General features: G+C 46.9%; 1 protein-coding gene across 1 annotated transcript in view; it reads right to left on the bottom strand.

The window, feature by feature from the left end:
- Positions 1-6,693: 6,693 nt before the first annotated feature.
- The window catches only part of LOC135821221 (neurogenic locus Notch protein-like), a 44,553-nt gene continuing 28,611 nt past the window's right edge, over positions 6,694-22,635 (bottom strand). Inside the window, exons 13-17 of the mRNA XM_065334285.1 lie at positions 14,590-14,673; positions 12,675-12,764; positions 12,260-12,349; positions 10,282-10,989; positions 6,694-7,434 (exon numbers count right to left, since the gene is read on the bottom strand). Of these exons, the coding sequence (XP_065190357.1) occupies positions 7,325-7,434; positions 10,282-10,989; positions 12,260-12,349; positions 12,675-12,764; positions 14,590-14,673 (1,082 nt within the window). The 3' untranslated portion in view covers positions 6,694-7,324. The remainder of the gene's footprint in view (positions 7,435-10,281; positions 10,990-12,259; positions 12,350-12,674; positions 12,765-14,589; positions 14,674-22,635) is intronic.

Raw genomic sequence — 22,635 nt, 5'->3', positions numbered from 1 at the left:
AGGGCGTTAAATCCACACCTCTCAATGCTCTTTGCGGATCCAGTTTCTGTAGACCGTAGAGATCCGAGTCCACGTACTGAAGGCGTTCGCTGCTGCTTTCCATTAGACTGAGGATATGCTGAACCATTTGCATGTCGGCAACTTTACTCGATTGCGTGACCTCTGTTCCGTTGATCTCCACTCGAATGTTCTTGAACCACGAAAAGGCTGGCGACGTGGTGCACACCCATCGCGTGTAGTCTCCAGGCTGGTTATTGAGATTGTTTTTGACACTATAGCGCATTTTCACGATGAAATAGCTCTCCCCCAGAGCAATGAAATTCGGCGACGAGATGTCTAGTTCACTGTTCAGGGATGGTGGTGATCGATCTGCTGTGGAAAAGAGTCGTACTCCGCGTCTACCCTCAAGCAACGAGAGTTTCTTCTCCGTCCTGTCGAGGATGTTCTTCTGAACGATCTTCGTGTTGGTCAGGAGTCCCGTGAAGGACTCCGGAGCTTGTGGTGAGTATATCTCCTGTGCCATTCTTGCGAGTCACATTATAATAGGGGTGAATTTTTTTCAAAGATCCAATATCCAGTGTCTTGCGAAAGTCGTTCATCATCGATATCAATCGTTGATGCTCCTCGTTAGTGAGCTTCCCATCTTCAAGAGTAATGCCCAATTCCAACATGAACGAGTCTTCAGCTCTCTCCATCTGCTGCAGTTGTTCGATACACGTGATAAGTTGACGTTTGGTGTCGAGAACGTGTTTACCAATGCATGCCATGATCACGCCGATAATCGTGCTACTGATGGCGATGATTCGAATGCGATGTTCTCCAGATACGGCACCACTCCCTTGAAGAATGTTGAGAATGGTTTGAATGAGTATGAGAAAGGACAAGATTGCAGTGTTGTAAATCACGTACTTCTCCCGGCAACGCACCTTTTCGCTCTCCAATTTCTTTCGTATTGCTATATCCTCCACCATTTCACGCACGTGACGGACACGAACATCTGGAAGATCCATCTAAGTAGTTGTGTTGGTGATCCGAAGATCAAGGTAGACGGGATATCCGGAAGTAATGTGTTCACCGGTGTTGAATTTCAACCAGAACGAAATGCTAGTCACGTTTTCGTGTGGAAGCAGCAGTCGTTTGTCTTCTTTCCCGAACACGTAGTTATTCAAACCGTTGAGGGTTTGAATAAGAAAAGTCTTCAGTACCCTCGAATCAGTATTGTCTTCGTACTCCACAGCAGGTCCAATGAGGTCGGTGTAGAACAGGACAAGTCTTCTGCCTTTCGTCAGATCCACAGCGAACGGGAACGTGTGAGATCCCTCGATCGTGTATGGCTTGAGAATAGTGCCCACACCCAGCACCAATGCGGGTGAGTCCTTCTTCAACAAGCACCGTTTATTCCTGGGTACCGAGACACTTATGCGGCTGGTGTGACGAGAGTAGGAAAACACAATGTCTCCGTGTCCTGCTCGTTTCAGAGTGGCATTGATAATAGACACCAAATCGTCTACATCGCTGTATGTTCCCGTCTTGATGGAAAGTCTATCCTCTTCTTCTTCTTCTTCTTCTACACCATGTACCACATAGAGTTTGTTCGTTGCCTCGTCTATGTTCTCAAAGTGTACTTCAAACTGAGCCGATTCAACATGCAGAACTTTATCACGCGTATCGAGCTCCTTCACATTTAGAGTAAAGTTCGGTTTGTGCAATCCCCTGCTCACGCCCGACGTGTTGTTCGCCACTGTCAATATCACAGACATTCTGGTGTTGTGATGACACTCACTATAGATAGGTTTTATTTTTCATTTTCATCTCAAGAATGTAGTGTAGCATGTGTGCTATATATTATGTACAATCAAAGTAGCACTTTCATATATCGTAGTGTGCCATGAGTTCTGTGTGGATGCGCTGGATTGTGTGAGAAGATAAACTCTCTGCAAAGTGCAAATGACAGAACAACTTTGATGAAGTGCCGTTGAAGAATTGAGTACCACCAATGCTATAATTGCAATCTTCGATTCCATTGGTCCTGGAAAATGGGACAGTGTCTAAGTTGGAATGTATCAAAATGGAGTTTACGTATAGAGTGAATAGGCCTTCTGAATTCCGAGCGTAACTTATGACACACTTTGTACCCAAGAGATCCGTCATACTCGACACAGGTTTATCCAAAGCCGCCGATAATTGGCTGACTACAGACGAAACGGGTATGTTGAATGATGAATGGCCGGGACGCGTGAAGTAGTTGCCGCTTATGTGGGTGGCAGTGAACAACACGTCCAAACTATCCAAGCTGAAATTTCCGACAGTATCGATATCGAATGCCTTCAATGCCATGTTTCTAGGGTCAGGTGCGTCCACTTGAATTACTTGGAACATTGCAAAAGACATGTTGTCGTGAAACAGATTGACGAATCGTTCTCTAATGGAAACTTCGCTGGGTTGTGTAATGTTGAGGTAGAAGTGATCGTCTCGGAACATGTCGATGCTGTTCACGTTGATTCTCTTGTCCTTCATGTCAACGAGATTTATCCCTCTGTATCTGTTTCTGCTCACCCTGGTGACGGATTCAAATCTGCTAGGATGAGAGTATATGTAGAGGTAGGCGTTTCTCCGAATGAGAGGTAGTAGATGAAACGGATCGGATAGGTTCTGATTTGATTGCGGACCCATGGGACCTCTGGTTCCTTGAGGACCTATGGGGCCGATGATTCCTTGGAGACCCACGGGACCTCTGTTTCCTGGAGGACCGGTTGGACCGATGGTTCCTTGGGGACCCATGGGACCTGTGGTTCCTTGATCACCTTGCACACCACGTTCACCTTGTGGGCCGTCTTGCCCATCTTCTCCTCTAGGTCCAATCTCACCTTCAGGCCCGACCAATCCACGTTCTCCACGTGGTCCAACTTCACCTCTGGGACCTTCTGGACCAGGTATTCCTTGATCACCTTTTTGATTGCTTTCACCACCTTGCCCATCAGCTCCTCTAGGTCCAGTCTCACCTTCAGGACCGATCAATCCACGTTCTCCACGTGGACCAGCTTCACCTCTTGATCCATGAAGCCGACCAAACGCCTTCCATTTCGAGCTGAATTTCTTGTACACGATGAGCGTGGTTGCATCGAGATAGAAGTCACCATTTCTCCCTACAGAGTTCAATGGCATGCCACCTCCGCTAAGCCATCCCAATCCCCGATCACCACGAGGTCCTTTCATCTTGCGCACAGTGTCCATACCAGTTTGCAATCTCGATGATGCTTGTTGGATTTCATTCTTGACCCAACCGGCAGGGACAGCACATGTCAAAGAACTATCATCGTACGCCAAATTACAGATGGAATGCTCGTTCATGTTGAGGTTAGCATCCATGGACACGGATCCATCTGTTTTCACGTGCAGCTCATCAGCTGCTATGGCTTGATCTGTGTAGCGCGTAGATCTGTTTTCCACATCTTCCACTTTGCTCTCATCGGCTTTCACCTCTTTCAGTTTCTCCACATCATGAACCAAGGTGTTTTCGGTGTCATCGTTCCCCACAACTGATTGTATTTCGGTAATATCATTCCGCATGCTTTGCATGTGCTTGAGGGAAGTCTCCTCCCCATCACTCCTATGGAAATGCGTAGCCCAGTACGCCATCTTCACACACACACACACACACACACACACACACACTGTTCTAATTATGATAGGAAATATTTTCTTTCTCAAATAAATCATTATGATACTCATGTGTGCTAGTGGTAATCTAATGAAGCGATGATATGTTAGCAAGAGAGAGAGAGAGAGAGAGAGAGAGAGAGTGAGAGAGCATGAAAAAAAAAAAAAAAAAAAAAAAAAAGGGGTTAGGATATAAAGTCTTTCTGATCAATCAATGTGGTAAGATAGACTAAGCATTTAGCAGATTCAAGTCCAGTGAATTGTCCGGTAGGGTGTCAGGGAGAGACGCTGCCGCCGCCACCGTTGTGTCAAACGCAATGTCAGCAGTCACGTTGTCAGCAGTGCTCCACTTCTTGAGGAATGCAATCACCAGTCGAGTCAATTCAGCCTCGGGAAGGTCTTGCACGGTGTCGTGATCCCTTTCACAAAGCCGTGAGTCTACAAACATCAGGGGGATTGCCGAAAGCCATGCCTTGAATTCGCACTTCTCCCTGTTGAAAGATATAGTGGAAGGATGCAGATAGAGCTGACACTCTTCGTTCATCGGGAAGTTGGGCACACCCTTGGTTGGCTTGAGATACAAAGCAGTCACACTCTTCCCTTGGTACATTGCAGGGAAGATGTTACTCCGTATCCTGTTGATATGTGGAGATCTCACGGCACGTCTCAAAGGTGTTGAGGTCTTCAGGAAGAATTGAATGAGATCGTCTTGTGAAGCCTGGACGTACAGCTTAAGTTGACCAAAGCGTCCTTCACATACCGTGCCATTGACAAGCATGCCCGGTAAATCACCGCGCGTATAGTAGAAATCGGTGCCAGGAGCAACATGATAGTCGTGGGCGGTCTTGCTGTACATTGCTTGAACACACTCTGCTGCCCCATCCGTAATAATGGTGGCGACACCTGGTAGTATGGTAGGACGAGGAGATGGCATCTTCATCTTAGGCAGAGGCTCCAGATTCGGATTACGGCTAGCACGTCGCTTGTAGAGACCGGGTTTCTTTATCGTCTTGATAGCGAACGGGTCAATACCCAAACAGTCCACAACATCTTCACCAGCAACAACAGCATCAGTGGCCATCATGATATCAGTCACGAGAGATCCAGTGAGATCCAGAGGGAGAGAGAGAGAGAGAAGGCTTGAGCAACGAAACAACAAAGGCAGTTGTGAGTGAATGGAGGACTGTGCTTGCACATATATACCCTTTTGACCGCCGCCGAGTTTGAAATAATATCCTATGGGAGGTGACGACCTTGGAGAACACGGTGAAATTGTTCAAGAATCAACCAATCAGAGGACACGGTGAGCAGATGATAAGATTTAACCAATCACAGTACGACTTGCACTTGACCTGTCGGAACATGTCTCGGTCATGACTGAACGTGTCTCGACCATGTCTCAGAACAGGTTCCCGAGAGTGTAAATCTCCAACGCATTGCTAACATTGATGACGTACTGCAGTCTTGGTAAATTGATAGAGTATGTTGGCAAGATCAGGTGGGAGAGAGGTCACGTGATCTACTAAATATTCCAGACTGTAGTCATGCCAACAATAGGCATCTATTAGAAGATGCATCATGGACAGGTCTGCAGGTGACATCAAGGACAAATTAACTTTCAGAGTGTTCAGCTGTCTAGCGGACAGAGGACCCTTGATGTGTTCCATGAGATGTAGAAGAAACATCAGTGGAAAACATGATGGAAGAGGTTGTGTAATGCGGCTGCTTCTCAACCATGATACATTACTGCGCGGTAAAGGAGAACGCAGTGTGCGCACTGCATCATGATCCTCATGAAGTATACACGATAATGCTATTGCATAGTTCATGCTTTTATAGCTGCTGGACTTCTTCATTGCTTGCAGTGCCTCTTGAACAGGGTGAAACTGTGCATGCGGTAAAGTGAAGTCGATCTTGTTGAGAAAATGTACAAGATGACGATTCACACCTTGAATGCGATGGGAATCCGTGTAGGTCTTTATGCTAGTACAACGCTCTCTCCACTTTACCTCGGGCATGTAAATGTCAGCCATTACCAATCCACACTGAGAACAAACTCTATGACCAGCATGCTCAACTTGTTCTTCACGATGATAACACACTTCTTCACTTTCCTCTATCTCCTTCTTCTTCTTCTTCTTCTTTTCCTCCAGCGCACATTGCTTCTTTGAACGTACATAAGCATACAGGATCTCAAATTCAGAATCCATTTTCACTGCACCACAACAACTTGAAACTGACTGGATCATCATTCAAGAACACACCTTTTATACTTACATTATCATGACACCATATTACCTTATTGTTTAGGGTAGAGCATAACACCCCAATACATATTTTTCAATAATACCCCCATATTTTATCCGCAAAAAAACCGGGCCAAAAATAATTTTCACCGCAAAAATGGGGTACTATTAGTACCCCATTTTTCAATAATACCCCATTTTTTGGGACCCGGGCGCCCCCTGGCACAGAACCCGCTCGTCCTTTACTACTCATGGCGCACCAAAAGCCAGCAAAAATACGCACAAACGCGTGGTTTCACGCGTACACGCCCCAGTTGTGACCAGAGCTTAAAGCGGGATTCACAGAAGCTTTTTTGCGATGCGACACGCGATGCGACGCGATCTGCGATGGATGCGGGCGATGCGAACTCGCGAAATACCATTCACAGAAGAAGTCAGCGATGCGACAAAGTTTTGCTGATTTGGGTACGTCACCATGATATTCGCGCGGTTTGACACAACTTGTAAAAATTTCAAGGCAACTCTTGCACCTTTGTACAACTTTGCTGTAGAAAAGGTCAAAATCGTACACCAAATCGCTTGTCGCATCGCATCGCATCGCAAAAGTTGAGCCAAGCTCAACTTCTGCGATGGCCTGCGATGGCCCTGTTGCGGCAGTTGCGTGGGGTCCGCGATGGTTGCGATTTGGGGATTTCCCGGTTTCGCGGCTGTCGCATCGCGTGTCGCATCGCAAAAAAGCTTCTGTGAATCCCGCTTAAGTCCGAAGATTGAGAACTTTTCCTCAACTTAGAAACAAGAGTTAGAAATGAAAAAAGAAAAAACTGGAGCCAACTGACTTGAGCCCAAACTGCCAGATTCTCAGTCAAAGAACTTGGGGAACACATTAAAAGACTAAGTAACAACTGAGAACATCTGTTTATAGAGAAGTAATGTAGACGACTTATGTATATACTATGTGCTAGTACAATACACAAGAACAAAGCTAAACCAGTTAAGGTATGCTATGTCGGGATCAATCTATTATTGCCCTCATCATCTTGCAAATAATAGATGCATAATTACTAATTAAAATACGACATAATTACTCTGCCGTAGCATGTTATGGGATATCAGTCTGCCTCAGATTTTCACTGATCTGAAATTGCAGATTTGAAATTTACAATCGGAGGAAATTATCAGGACTGGAAACACACTTGGTTAGCAGGGGCTCTTCACGTCCTGGAAACGTTCCGTTGGAGTAACACCGACTGCATGTGCCTGTCGAGTTTCCTGGACCGAATTGTGGATGCTATGGAAGATGGGTGGGTAAGTGGAAGGGCACCAGGTTAGTCCTGTCGGTAGTATTCCCCCCGGTTTATGAGTAACTAGTTACAATTACTGACACTTCATGCACTGCACTGTTCATCACCGTCACTCTATTAGACGACTTCGGTTGGAGTAGTTGTGGCCGGGTCGCTCTTTTGTTTGGTTATTGAGTAACTGGTCGTGGGTGTAGCAGCCTGGGTAGTGTTAGCGGACTCGTTGCTCTCTGTTGCGGAGAAACAGAGAGGACGCACACACAAGCATCTTAGCAAAGCAGACAACGGCATACCATCCCCTCTTCGCAAAATCTGATTTCAAAAATTACTATGGAAACCCACCAACATTTTGACTTTAGATCTTCACTTTTTTTGTTCCATATTGCTCTCCTGCACTCATAGTGCTCAGGGTGATATTTGAAAGGGGAACACTTAGGGCCCGGTCCCACATGCACTGGGGTTCGCTTCAGCTTGGAGGTTCTGCAACAGCGAGCCTGGTGTCGCTCCAGCAAAACCACGTGTGTATGGTCACGCATACAAACAGGGAAAACTCCTACTTCGGCGGAAAATGAGAGTAAAGTGGGCTCTGGTGCATACGGTACGGACAATAGACGAGGTCAATGACCATCTTGCACGCATTTTATTGCATGAGCATCATACGCATAAAAATTTCTTGTAGTAAGTCCTTATACAGCAGACCGTGGTGCTTTCCGCTGAAGCGAAACCGCAGAAGCGACAGTCTTGGTTCGAAAATTTTTGAGGAAGCGGGTTGGAGTTTCCACTGAGGCGGAAGTTCTGCTTTTCGCCGTTGCCATGGAATTGTTCGCTCCTGCGACGTCGCTTCAGTGGATCCACTACTTCCGAGTGCATGTGTGACCGGGCCCTAACAAGTTACGATACAGATGGAAACGCAAATTAGGAATTTCCTCAACTCTGAGGTCACCGGTGCTTCTGTCTATGCAGTCAGCTCAAAACCCGGAAGGTTGTCCCGAGCTCGGTCCGCTTGCCATCAAGAGTACATAAACAAGTGTGTGCAACTCGCGGATGGGTAGGCCCACGGCAGATTTTTTGTTGACGTAATCTTTTCGACGACGCTCGCGCTGCGAGTCTTTCGGAAAGTTTTCCCTCGTGCTCTTGGCCGGACTTACACTACAAGCCCAGTGCCAAGCACGTGCCCCAGACTAGGCATAGCCCGATTTTGCTAGCAATTATGCTAGCAAAATATCGAAGAATTCTGAAAGGGAATTTGCTAGCAAAACGGAGCAAAATATCGGTGTGTTCGCTGGAAATTTGAAGATTTTACACTTACAAGGTGCATGTGACTCAATTTCGCACAGTTTTAGCAAAACGTGACTCACTTTTTCTCATTTTTGCCCACACTTGATCCACTTTCGGTCACTTTTCCCACATGTGACACAATTTATTTTTTGGGGCAAAAGGGAGCAAAATATCGAGTGGCCTGGCAAATGAAAGCAAAATATTAACGATGAGAAAGCAAAATGTTGCGGCAAAATATCGAAGCTTCACTGGCAAAATCGGGCTTTGCCTACTCTGCACTGCTCTGCGGCAAAATGCGCGTTTCTCTGAAAAAAGGTGACGCCCACAAAAATTCTGCAGTGGGCGGGGGTATTTGCAGATTGTGCAGGAGAGATCCGGAGTTGCGCACTCTTGTTTATCTACTCTTGCTAGTAACTAGTAGCTACCACCATTTCTCTGGTTATTAAAGGTATGTCTTCGCCACCGTATCATTATTACTCAAAAAACTCTTTTCAGGAGCTGTACTGAGGCTTTTAAAACTCTTGTGAAATTGCAAAATCTGGGTTTGCGTTAGGGCTGAAAATCCCTGAATATTCGAACCTCTGTTCTTCTGCCTTCCCAGCTCGAACATCCGCGATGTGAAGAAAATTCAAACTGGAAAACGTGATCCAATCCGCACACAACTTCCGGTCCTTCTGCGCTCGCACTGCACATGAACCATCCTGACAAACAGTCCTACAGCGCAGTACCACAGGACGTGCTACGAAGTTGTTTTGCGAATTCCGTGTGTCCACACGTAACCATATCCATAGCTCAGTGGTTAGTATACCTGGCAACCATACCGCTTTTGGCCGAGCCTGTTCCAATTGCGAGGACAGTAATAGCACGAAAGAGCGAACCACAGATACAACCATTTTTTTACAAATTGCGTGTGAGGCGAGCCCGTCTGTGAACAGCATGCCCAAGAAAGGGGACGTTCCCTGTAGGTCATGGTTGCATGGCTCGTGCAAAGTAGAGGTCAGAATAGCTTGAGCCTCAGGAATCTGAGGACTTTGAATGACCATTCTACGTTGAGTACGTGAGCCGATGAAAATTTTGGTTGGAGGATACAGAGTTTTGCTCACACGCAGTAAGGCAGCTCTAAAAAAAGGCGTGACGGCTATTTTGTTGCTTGTACTTTGCATGTAAGAGCAATAGTTTGAGAGCCAAGATCTGTAGCACATCGCATCCATATGCCAACTGGGGGCGCATTTGGTTGGTACGACCTAGAACAGGATTCACCAGAACAGCGCGTTTGGTTGGCACTGCACCTGTTCTGGGTCGGCCAGAACATGTTCTGCTCGCTCCGGCCTCAAGGCCGGAGCAAACCGAGCAGTTTCACTTTTTCACTGTGAAGCCTGGCGGGAACATCGATTTTGGTCCCAAATGATCACGTGCACACGCTTTGGAGTTGGACTCTTCGTACTGTACACAGTCACCATGGTGACACATACACATTTTGAAGTATGTACTAAGTTTGGCATATTTTTCACAAAAATGTGCTCTGTTTCTGGAGTACCGTGTAGTTGGCATGGGGCTGCGCCATGTGCACAAGCTGTTCGATCCTGTTCTAGATCGTACCAACCAAACGCACCGTGGACGTACAGAAACTAAAAATGAATTGAAAACGCCCACTAGGTTGGTAAGTTAGTAACGATGATTCCGAGACCTTTCGTTTGAGGAGTTACTTTTGCCCCACCCCCACTTCCATCCAATATGCCACCGCCCCCGCTGTGCAGCATCTGATGGTTCTGTGGTATTCAGTGAAAACAAAAACTTACCAGGTGTGGGTGGGTAAAGGCAGGTTGTTACATTTGTACAGACACCGACTCCACCACACTCTTTGCCGCTGTCAGCATCGACCGAACACTGACTGGTGACTCGAGACTGGTCCACGCAGCGTTGCTTGTGGCACACGAGGTCCTTGTTAGCGCCGCTGGCATCACAGCGTGTTCCGTCCTTCACGAGCGATGGGTCATCGTGGCTTCTTGGCGGGGACGCGTACAAACCATTGCACCTGATTATACCGCCATCACCGCGTACGGGAACGGTTTTTGACAGAACATCACTACTGGGTTGGTTCTTTCGAGCAAGTGGAAGGCAGAACAAACTACCACATAGGGCATCTCCAGCCGCACAGGCTGCATAGGTTCCTGGGGTGGAATTGGACGATTTGAAACCACAGTTACCCGTACGTTCTCCAAAAACGTTCATGATCGCGAAGCAATCCTCAGGAGCTGACCCTTGATCCATATCGTTCCAGACACTCTGACACTGGCCAGTTCGTGATTGGCAAACTCCACTCCAGCAGGATGCTTGACTATTGGAGCAAGGCCAGCCGTTGCGTGCGGTCAGGTCCTGTGGACATGTGGCATTCTCGCCGTCGCAGTACTCTGCCACGTCACAGTCGCTGGTGGCGGCACGGCAGACCTGATCCCGGCGTGTCACGATGCGCTTGTTCACGCAGCATGGGTCCGTGTCCGCACACCCTACATTAAACCAACACACAACAACAACATTGGTCAGTATGCCAGACATTGGCATAACAGTAAGAAATCAGTCTACGAACGTCCCAAAGAAAAACGTGTGCAGCATGCAAATTATGCCCGCAGCAGACATCGAGAAAAAAAAGATGTGAGGTACTATTTAGGGACTTTCACAGTCTTTGAGGGGCACGGCATGACAGATGGAGCAGACTTTTGGCTTGTAAATCCACGGCCAATACTGTTCTTTTTGTCGAGATGCTGGATGGGCTTGAGTAGGAGCTGATTATTTCAATCCATTGGACCAGAACACATCCCATCCAACATCTACAACGGCCTGGCTACCCGTTCTATGGGGTCTGGTGATGGTGAAAACTCACATCAGACGATGTAGTGTGCCTGTAGTTCCAACCTGTTCTAGTGACCACTGGGGAAAGCTTAATTTCTTCACTCCACTCGGCCAGTGGAGTAGAAAATTTGCATTTCCCTGACATAAATCTACTCGGCTTACATCATCGACAAACCATTCACGGCGGCTGCAAGCAAGGTCAAACCATTATATCAAGAATCCATAATCCTCCAGAGTGCGCAACTTCACTGATCAGATCTGGGACGAAATGCGTGTTGAACGTCATAGTGTGACATCATGAGTAGGGAAAGTGTGAACCGTGGTTGACCGCGTCGACGAAATGACGCAAGTCCGACCCAAACATGACGTAAATCACGGATTACGCCGTCCCACAACCCCATCCTAATTGCGCACTCTGCGGGATTATGGACTCTTGATGATATTAATGAGGCAGGGACACTCCACTTCTCAAAATCCGCTGTGATCAAGTCCCGCTTATGTTTCCCGGGTGACACAAAATGGGCATTTTGCAACAAGCCAGGAGACCAGAAGTTGCTGGAGCCGATGACCGCCGTTCATGCATGCAAGTTGGCTCAACTAGTCCAACCGACGACAGGCAAATCAACTACTACAATGTACCATACTTTCCAGAGGAATCGCCGTACCTGAGTATTATCCGTGCCCAGATTATACCCATTGACCCTTTACATCGTGGTGCATTAATTTTAACCACTGGAGTGTGAGCAGCACAGACCTTTTATTTTTTGGGGGTGTAAATTAGGAGTGTTTAAAATGCGGACTGCAATCCGAACACATGGCATTACTTTCACTGGACATAGATTTACAAAGCGAAAGAAATGTAACTGCAACATGCAGTACGCACGCCGAAGGAATGCAGCGTATTCGCTTCATTAAGTAGACACTTACCAGTCTGGCACCGGTCACCAATCCATCCTTCAGCGCAGGTGCAGGTGCCGTCTTCATTACAGCGACCCTGGTTCAGACATGTTCTGCACTCTGCAGCAGTTATTGTGTGCAGTGCATGACGTACATATTGTTTCAGTGCACAACAAAAATAGCAACAGAACAGCACAGCATGGTTAGTACATGATTCATGATCATCATCGGGTGCAACACGTCAAAGCAGTTTTTTTAAACATCCAGATTACACAACACCCCAGGTGCACTTTGGGGAGATCCACCACATTCAAACGGAATGATAATAGTAGTAGTGGGTCTGGATCTGGATCAGGGTATGAAGAAACGATCACAACCTCAGCCTTATATGCAATGAGTCAAAATAACTGTTTGCATTGACAAAAATGAATATCTTGCTACCTACCGAGTTGGCAATGTTCTCCGTAGAATCTTGTCGGGCAGATGCATTTACCCTCGTTGTCACACTGACCCTGGTTCAAGCACTTGCAGCCATCTGTAGAGATACGATATGTTCATGCATGCGCAACAAGAGCAGGGAATGGCAAGGAAAAGCATCACGGCATGCTATGCAATGAGAAGCATGAAGGGAGCAATTGAACCACAAACAAGTTACCAGCGGTTGAGCCAGACTGTCCAAGCACCAGATTTCCCAGAGTATAAAAGCCACACATCACTAGTTCAACCCCAAAAAATTAGGGGCGAGGCCTATTCTGCGTCAAATTAATTAACGGCGATAGATAGGGCAGTAAAAGTGGGGAGGCTTCCTGCATTTTCATAAACAGTTGAGAGTAGAGCCCACACGCTCTCTTCCATTAACACTGCAATAGTTCAACTCATTTCACAACAATTATTCCAACGTTTCGGCAAATTGCCTTCATCAGGTTCACAATGATGTGCATCCTTCCAAACTATAGGGTAGGTAGCTGCATTTCGTGGCAAAAAAATCTGGGTGTGGAAATACGGTCGTGACATCAGCACCTGGTCATGAACAGTATTTTCCAGAGTAAAATCCACATTCGAGTATAAAGGCCGATTCACAATACAACTTCTAGCAACGCGACATGCGACTTGTGACACCTGCGACGAGCTGCGACAAGCCGTGACAGCGACACACAGTTCACAATCTTTTTTTCATGTATGCGAAATCCTTATGCACTAGTGTGCAGAGGCCACTCGTCAAGATGGCAGCAAATCCGAGAGTACAAAAATTTCGACTCTGGCTATGTGCGCGACGGATGCAAATCTCGCACGTGCATGCAAAATCTAGCCTACTACAGATCTGGGTAGAGCCAGTGTGTTGGAACGACGACCTTTTCCGAGAGAGAATGTGGCTCTTTTTATCCTAACATTTTACTGGCCACGCTCTCCCTCCCAGCTTATTGATACGAGTATCTGCTACCGAGTAGAAGTCTCCATCTTCACAGCAGGCCAGGCAAAAGCGAAACATTGAAATACTTTGCTCACTTGGTTTTTTGGCTCTTTGAGGTGTTGATGTGGTTGTTGTGTACAACTCAAAGTGACAAACTTGAGACCCCCGCACCACAAAGTTTCGTTTGGCTGTTCAATAAAAGGACATATGGAACCAGGGATAAAAACTATCGTGGCTGCCGGCCAAACTCCTAGTAATGTAATAAACGGGGGTGTGACATTGGTAATTCCAAGGAGACTGTACGCACGGCCATTCCACAACGAAGACGAAACTACGAGCTCAAAAACGCTCCGATTTTCAAACAAAAGACGCAGGAAAGAAGACATGGCCGCAGCGTTCCCGTGTAGCCTTCAAAATGCCTAATTTTACTTCGATAGCGTCTGGTTCAGGGCAAATTCAGGCCCAATTCGACCGCATCGTACCGTTCAGATTCGCCCAAAATACGAGGATATGTACGGTAGATCCGAATGCGTACGCATTTTGAGTACGGGGACGACTGGCCAGAGTTCATGCACTGCAAACACCCGTGTAGTAGTACTATGCACGTGCACTGCATGAGCACCCAGGGTAGAAACTGTACTCCATTTGCGCATGTCGAACATCACATGTCGCAAAAGTTGAACTTTCTTCAAATTCTGCGACAGGTGACTTGCGACTGTACGCGACAGCTCAGGACAGACAGTTTCTAGTTGCAACTGTCGCAAGTCGCGTCGCAGAAAGTGGTGTTGTGAATCGGCATTAATTAAGCTGCCCTTGAGTATAAGCCACACGCGGATTTTGTTGGTCCTTAAATATAGACAGCAGTATACCCCGTTCACCAGCGGGTTATTTCCATTGTAGTACATGTATAATCCACACAGACTTAGACAGTTTTATCCTGCAGTCTTACCCTTTTCACAGTAGTCTCCATAGAAGACAGTGCGGTTGCACTTGCAACTCAGGTCCTGGGCCAGAACGCCATTAGCACAGTGCTCTGCGCAGAAAAGACAACACAAAAGGCTCCATTGCATCACTCGCTCACAGTTCGCTACACTTGAATGTTCGCAGCATCACAACACACTGAATTGAGTGGAAAGTCCGGTTAAAAAATTATATCAGGGCATGTCGGACTGTGGGTGTTGATTTGAATGGTCCATATCAGTGGAAGCTGCAGGTCCATCGCTAATCGGATATTCCTTATCCAACGTCAGCACCCAGTCAGCTCGGCAAGCGTTGGGCAAGGACACTAAAATTAATATGTTGCCACTTCTTCCACCACCGAATGTAACGCAGTTTGTACAGTGGTCCATGCTTCATGTGCGTGACGAGGTATCTTGTCATTGTCGATTTAAGCTCAAATTTAAACTCATTTGCTGCTAAGCCAGCGCTGTAGGTGATGCCAATGTATATGATACTCTCGGTAAGGCTCTCAGCCCCATACTATCACATAATTCTACGTCTGCAGGGTGAATAGCTCAGAAATGTTTTCTCCCAGAAACAAAAACACAACCTAAATCTCCTTTCATGAAGTAGTGCCAAAGTTTGAATATATTGCTGGGACAGTCAGACCTCACTTATCCGGTCCTCTTTTATCCGGGTCCCTTGCCATCCGGAAGAAAATCGTTGGTTACCGATTTACAGCATATGCAGTGCATACATACAGTAGGTGTGTTCGATTATCCGGTTCCCTCGCCTTGTTTGCAACTATTCTACGCACATACGAAAGTGTACATGCCTCCGGACAAGCAAGACAAAAACAGGCTTCGAGGATAACCAGTTTTGAAACTGTCTTAGGTCATGTTCGTTTGGTAGGATCGGGATCTCGATCCACCGGATCCACTGGATTCGCACCCTTTCGATTGGTCGAATCCGGATCCTTTGGATTTGGATCCCGTCAACCCACCTCGGGGAGCGGGGTTGCCCGAACCAACGGATCCTTTTTTGCCACGACAACTGCACATTTGGCGGGACCCAACCCGCGGGAATGCCTTTCCTCGCGCCTTGCACAGCAAAAGTTTGGTTGTTTCATTCCTTTGTTATTTTTTGGTTTACCGTTTCAACCATTGCGTATCCTTTGCTGGCAAACAGCCCTGAGTGGCAGCGAAATTCAACATATGGAGATGCGGAACCCGTTGGATCCATGGAGCTCTTTTCCCTCGGGCCACCAACAGTCGACGGGGAAGTTTCGTTTTCTTCCATTTGTGCTTCGTTCCAATTCAACTCACTCCAATTTTGGCTGTTATTGCGGCTTCTACCACTGCGGCTCATTATGCGGCAACTAGCCCACGTTTGAAGCGGAATTCAACACATATGGACATGGAGATACGGAACCCGTGGGATCGGGAGCACTTTTCACTCGGGCCATCAACACGTGGAGGTTTCACATTAGTCCGTTTATGCTTCGTTCCGATTCAACTCACTCCAATTTTGGCTGTTGCTGCTTCTACAACTGCGGCTCATTGGGCGGAAAATAGCCGACATGTACAGCAAAATTCAACATATGGAGATACGGAACCTGTGAGAGCCCTTTTCACTTGGGCCATCAGCACGTGGAGCTTTCACTTTCTTCCATTTGTGCTTCCTTCCAATTCCAATTCAACTCACTCCAATGTTTGCTGTTACTGCTTCTACAACTGCGGCTCATTGGGCGGCAAATTGCCAAGATTGGCACCGAAATTGCAAACATGGCCGGACCAGACCGGAGAGATGATCCTAGTATGGCGAGAATGACGTGAGGGACAACTTTTCCTCGCATATAAAAGGCATTCAGCACGATTAGTATTCACTATCTCCCTCATCTTTCTCGTTCCTGACAATGGCAGCTGAAAGTCTTGCGTCAAAGCCCCCTCAGCCCAGTGGCCAAGATCGTAGGCCTGGCTTTCAGTGGACAAGACGGCTGACGCCGGAACTAATTTCGGCACGGTCTGAAAATGACGGCTTGTTTCAAGACATCAACTGGACGAAAAAGAGTGTGTGGAACCGGATTTCCCAGCGAATTGCAGTAACATTCCCGGACGAGGAACTACATCCGTCTGCAGAACAATGTGAAAACAGATGGAAAAACCTGATGAAAGCGTACAAAGCTTATGTGGATTCGCAGCAAAAAACTGGGGCTGACCGTAAACAGCCGCCTGCTTTCTATGATGAAATGAATTCTACGTTTGGTTGGAAGCCCAACATCCACCCAAAATGCTGGTTCCTGTCACTAGACCCCCAAAGCGTCCAGTTGAATTGTCGGATTCGGATGACGATCAGGATGGTGAAGCAAGAGTATCATCCGCTCCGACCACACCGCAATCTACCCCAGTCCGTCTCAATGCTCCAGCAGGTGCATCAGCAGCCGTGGCAACCCCTGCCGCTAATGATGAGGAGAAGTGCGTAAAGAAGAGGAGAAAGCGGTCTGGAGGGCAGTCCAGTGACGCCCTGGAATGGCTCAAGCAGACGAAATGTGAACATAGAACCTGGCAAGAGCATAAGCACAACGAGCAGATGGCAATACTTGGCGACCTTACTGCAGCTGTCAATAGGCTTCCAAAGCAGTAGAGGCATACTTCGAAGTACTATTTATGTATGTATCTATTGTGAGTTTGTGAAGCATACAGCATGTGTTTCTACATAACATCCAATGCTACATGCACATACATACACACACACACACACACACACACATACACACACACACACACACACACACACACATACACACACACACACACACACACACACACACACACACACACACACATACACACACACACACACACACACATACACACACACACACACACATACACACACACACACACACATACACACACATACATACACACACACACACACACACATACACACACACACACACACACACACACACACATACACACACACACACACACACACATACACACACACACACACATACACACACACACACACATACACACACATACATACACACACACACACACACACACACACACACATACACACATACACACACACACACATACACACACACACACACACACACACACACACATACACACACACACACACACACACACACACACACATACACACACACACACACCAATGAATCGGTGATGATACTTTGCATCTACAATTTTTATGTATCCCTCTCTCAATGATGTATCATTCAAGATACTCGAGTTTGTGCTTATTTCACTGCTTATAATGAGAAAGTACTACCTACGCATTATCGAGTATCATCTTCTGGTTGCGTGTATGTGTGACGCGGTTTGCGTTCAAGCATGGGGTGGCAGGGAAGACTACCAATCACACACTACTGCCTACTTGCACGACACTATTCCTTGCCATTCTCTGCAGTCAGTAGCTGGCACCCAAAAGCTTTTCACACATGCTTTGATTTGAGAACAGTTGCATGGAAGGTAGAGTGTGGAAAGAAATGAGGACCCTACTCAAATACAGCAGAATTATGCGAAGAGAGTAGTAGAAAGTCAATAATTGTGAAAGTCTGCCTTCCTCTGTTAAGCAATGAGATCAACAATTCGGTTGCGCTTGTCTGCGGCACTGGTGTTTGGTTGAAAATACTACGTTGGATTAGGTACATCACCTTCAGGTAGGTCTTGAAGAAAGTCACCGACATCGTCTTCGTGCATGATGGCCATATTGTGCAACACACAGGCGGCAATGGTGATATGGGTGGCGTTCTCAACATTCACAATATTTAGATACTTGAGTTGCCTCCATCTTCCTTTCAGCAATGCGAAAGCTCTTTCAATACACATCCGTGTTGACGAGTGCCTGAAGTTATAATTGGTCTGACTTGCTGTGCGGTGACCATCATCCCTGAAGGGAGTCATCAGCTTCGGCTGTAATGGGTACGCAGAATCTCCAACGATAAAGGCTTCTCCAGAAAAGAAACGACGAGCATCTTCAGTGACCAACTGCTTCAGGGGACTGTTTTCGAATACTCTGGCATCATGCACAGAGCCAGGCCAGCCACAATACGCATCCGTAAATAGCAGGTTCCTGTCGCAGACTGCTTGTAGAATAACGGAATGAAATTTTTCCTGTTCAGGTATGTCTCAGGTGCCTCATTTGGTGCTGCAATCGGGATATGGCAACCATCAATCGCCCCCATGACGCCGTGGATGTGCTGAGCTGAATGAAATTCTGCTTGCGTCCTCTCTGCACCTTGCCCCTGGGGCCAACATATCAATAACGGAGCCATGTCCTGCAAGGCAAAACACACACGCCGTACGCTGTGCCATACTGTCGATTTGGATAGACCAAACTTGTCTGCCACCTCTCTGATGGTGCTCTTACTGCCAAGCCACCAAAGAGTAACCAAAAGTTGCTTGCGCACGGGTATAGGCTTCCGACCTCCATTGCCCTGCACAGCTATGTGGACAGACTGGGATAGCTTTGTGCATACAATTTCCATTGAGGCCAGGTTGGTGGGACAGTACACAAATCTCATCAAACAAATCAGACGGTATCTCCTCACTTTGCAGGATTCTGGGAACTACCACAGCTACAATGCCAACTACGACACAGATTTTCCGTCGGCAAATCTCATTATCTCCTTCGTCCATGATGCTTGCTACCGAAAAATGGAACTGCACAAGACCTCACGAGGCAGGAGAACAACAGCTAACTTCACAAGCTACACGTGGAATGGAATGGAAGTGGAACAGTGGCTTTTTATGGACTTGAAATGGTCCTATTATGGAGGCGGAAACATGATCGCAGAACCCTGCTAGCTCACGCGTTTAGATTTGAATTTCAAAATTTATTACAAAAATTGACCGGTACCTTGACAACCTTGGCAACTTTCAATCGCCATTTTTGTACGTCATCATTACGACGACCAACTGTGCTAGCCATCATTCGATTGGAGCTGGGAGGATCCGAGTGATCCAAGATCGGGATCGGGAACCGGATCCCATCAATCAAACATGCCCTTGTTGATAAAATATTTTTAGGATATTAATACTGCATTTGAATAATTAGAACAACAACTCTGCAAAAGACTCAGCTCGGAAGCCGAACTTCCAGGATGATTACGTTTACGAACTGCACCCACAAGCTCATCAGTCAGCCAGGGGCATGGGCGGCGTGCGCGTTTACGCTGGGGTACCAATGGTGCATACTGGTCTAGTGTGGACATGATAGAAGAAGTGAAAGAATGAACCATATCATGGATATTGCTGTGGGCATCAAAGTCTTGCTGCTGTTTCCTCTGGAGGTCGATACTGAAACTGTCCCAGTTTACTCGATGGAGACGTCTGGTGGTTTTTACTGACGATGACACGTGGTGGTGTTGTAGCGTGGCCCAAGTGGTTGGGCACACAACAACCAACAAGTCTCACCAGAGCAAGGAGAAGTGGTTGAAGAAATGAAGGATGATCTTTCTTCAGAGACAGAGCTTTTTATATGTGCCAAGACTAAGAGAGTTCAGGTTTCACATAACAACGAGCAACGGTTTAGACCAATCAGGAGATAGAGAGATGGCACAGATTCGGCCAATCAGAAGACATGTATTGGAAGAAAGTAAAGAAAAAAAGGAAAGCTTCTGGAAAAAGGTAGGTTCGAACTTCACATGCAAAGGATACTAGTCTTATTACTGTACAGGTTTTAACACACCAAGCTACAGTGACACAGGCACTAGACTACAATGCAACAGGTACAAGGTTGAAGAATCTGCATGCTCTACATGGCCCCCTCCCAGATTGAATCACGTCCTCGTGATAATGTGAATATTGTAAAAATAAAAATGAAACGAAAGAACCCAAGGAAGAAGCTATATAAACTGTGTGTTAAATGCCAACCCAACACTATATCTAAAAAAACTCAAATCTCAATCTCTCAAATCTTCACAAGAAAATTGTACATATCAATTGTTCTTGGCTCTCATTGACGGTATCGCACCGGCCTCTGGAGATTTGCCCGATTGCGTAAGTTATACCCACCTGCCTGTGGCATGATCGGAACGGCTGGCACAACGGGAGCTGCCGGAACAGCCGGGACTGGAACAGCCGGAACTGGAACAGCTGGAACTGCCGGAACTGGAATAACCGGAACTGCTGGAACCGGAACAGGCGGAACTGGAATAGCCGGAACTGCGTCTTGCACGTAATCAATTAGCGCCGGTTGAGGTAGGTGTGCTGGCACTGGAGCGTGCTGCTCCTCCGGTACTTGAGTCGTTGACTTGAGCCGGTTGATGTGCACCACCTGGAGTTTCCCTGTATCACAGTGCTCAATCCTGTACACCACGTCATCGATCACCTCGACAACTCGATACGGCCCGGTCCATGGCTTGAGGAACTTCTTTGTGTTGCCTGCTTTCACAGCTGGGTTGTGTAAGCGCACCTTGTCATTGATCGCAAACCGTGGCTTGGTCGTCTTTGCATCATAGTAGTCCTTCTGACGTTTCTGTGCTTTAGCGCCAGCTGATCGAGCGTGAGAAAATGCCTGCTGCAAGGAGATCTCGAGACCAATCATATAGTCAGGTACAGATTTGACATGTTCTCTGGAGTCGTTAAACATAATATCCACTGGCAACTTAAGCTCTCTGCCGAACATCAATCTAGCTGGGGTTTCCTTGGTTGAACTATGTACGCTACTACGATACGCCAGTAAACAGCGTTGAATATGCAGGTCCCAGTCATTGTGATTGGCATTGACTCTGGCACTCAGCATGTTCTCAAGTGTGCGATTCATCCGTTCAACTAAACCATCACTAGAAGGATGGTATGGAGTCGTGCGTGTCTTCTTCATATCTAACAGTTCACAGATGGATTTGAACAAATTTGACTCAAATTGCGCACCTTGATCAGTGTGGATAGACAGTGGCACACCGTAGCGACAAATGAAACCAATAATCAGTGCCGAAGCTATTGTCCTAGCAGTCATATCCGGGATGGCAAACGCTTCTACCCACTTCGTGAAATAATCAGTAATCACAACAATGTAGAGGTTACCTCGATTTGTTCTGGGCAGTGGTCCCATGATGTCCATAGCGACACGTTGCAGTGGAAAGGATGGTTGGTCCACCTTCATCGGAGCGCGAGCGGTTGGTGCTGGGGTACGCCTAGCTGAACAAAGCGCACACGCCTTGCAATGCAGCTCAATGTCAGACGACATAAAAGGCCAATAGAATCTAGCTTTCACCTTCTCTAGAGTACGTTCAGTAGCGAGGTGGCCACCACTACACTCATTGTGCATCCCAGTCATAATTCTCTGTCGCAAACTGACAGGTACAACAAGTTGCAGAAATGAGTTGCTACCATCTACTGAAGTGTACGTACGATACAATAAGCCATCTTGCAGAACCAGCCGTTTCCACTGACTCCACAGACGTATCAAGGTTAATGATGCTCCTTTCATAGCACTATCACTGCGTTTAGGCCTGTCTAACAATGCTTGTTGCCAACCAATCATGCAGTCAATGTCACTGTCTTCCGCTTGAGCTCTGCGAATATCTTCTGCACTAAAAAAATCTGCCCAATTGCTTCCAAGTAAATTGCTATCATCATTCGCATGTTCTGCAGGTTGTGATTCAACGTCAACATTACCCACGTATGCTTGATGTCCAGAATCCTGCGTCAATGCATCACCAGCTGCTGTATCCGGAGAGACTGATGGCACGGCTGTAGGGACAGGAATGGAAGACTGGGAAGGACAGACAACAGTAATATTTGGATCCATTACTGAAGGCTCGGCAGTGGCCGATGCAGGATGCTCCGAATTGTCCGCAGGTTGGCTATGGAACCGTGACAATGCATCTGCGTTGGCATGCTGAGTACCTCTACGGTGGACAGTTGTGAAATCGAACGCTTCTAGTTTCTCCAACCATCTCGCCAGGATACCTTCCGAATCCTTGAAAGCCTTCAACCAGAGAAGGGCTTTGTGATCGGTTCGCAAGGTAAAGTTTGCACCCAGCAAATAATGTTTGAAGTATTGCACAAAG

Source organism: Sycon ciliatum, chromosome 7, assembly GCF_964019385.1.
Source record: "Sycon ciliatum chromosome 7, ocSycCili1.1, whole genome shotgun sequence".
Taxonomy (NCBI): Eukaryota; Metazoa; Porifera; class Calcarea; order Leucosolenida; family Sycettidae; genus Sycon; species Sycon ciliatum.
The sequence above is the reverse complement of the archived record's forward strand: the minus strand, read 5'-3'. Positions and strand labels throughout refer to the sequence as shown.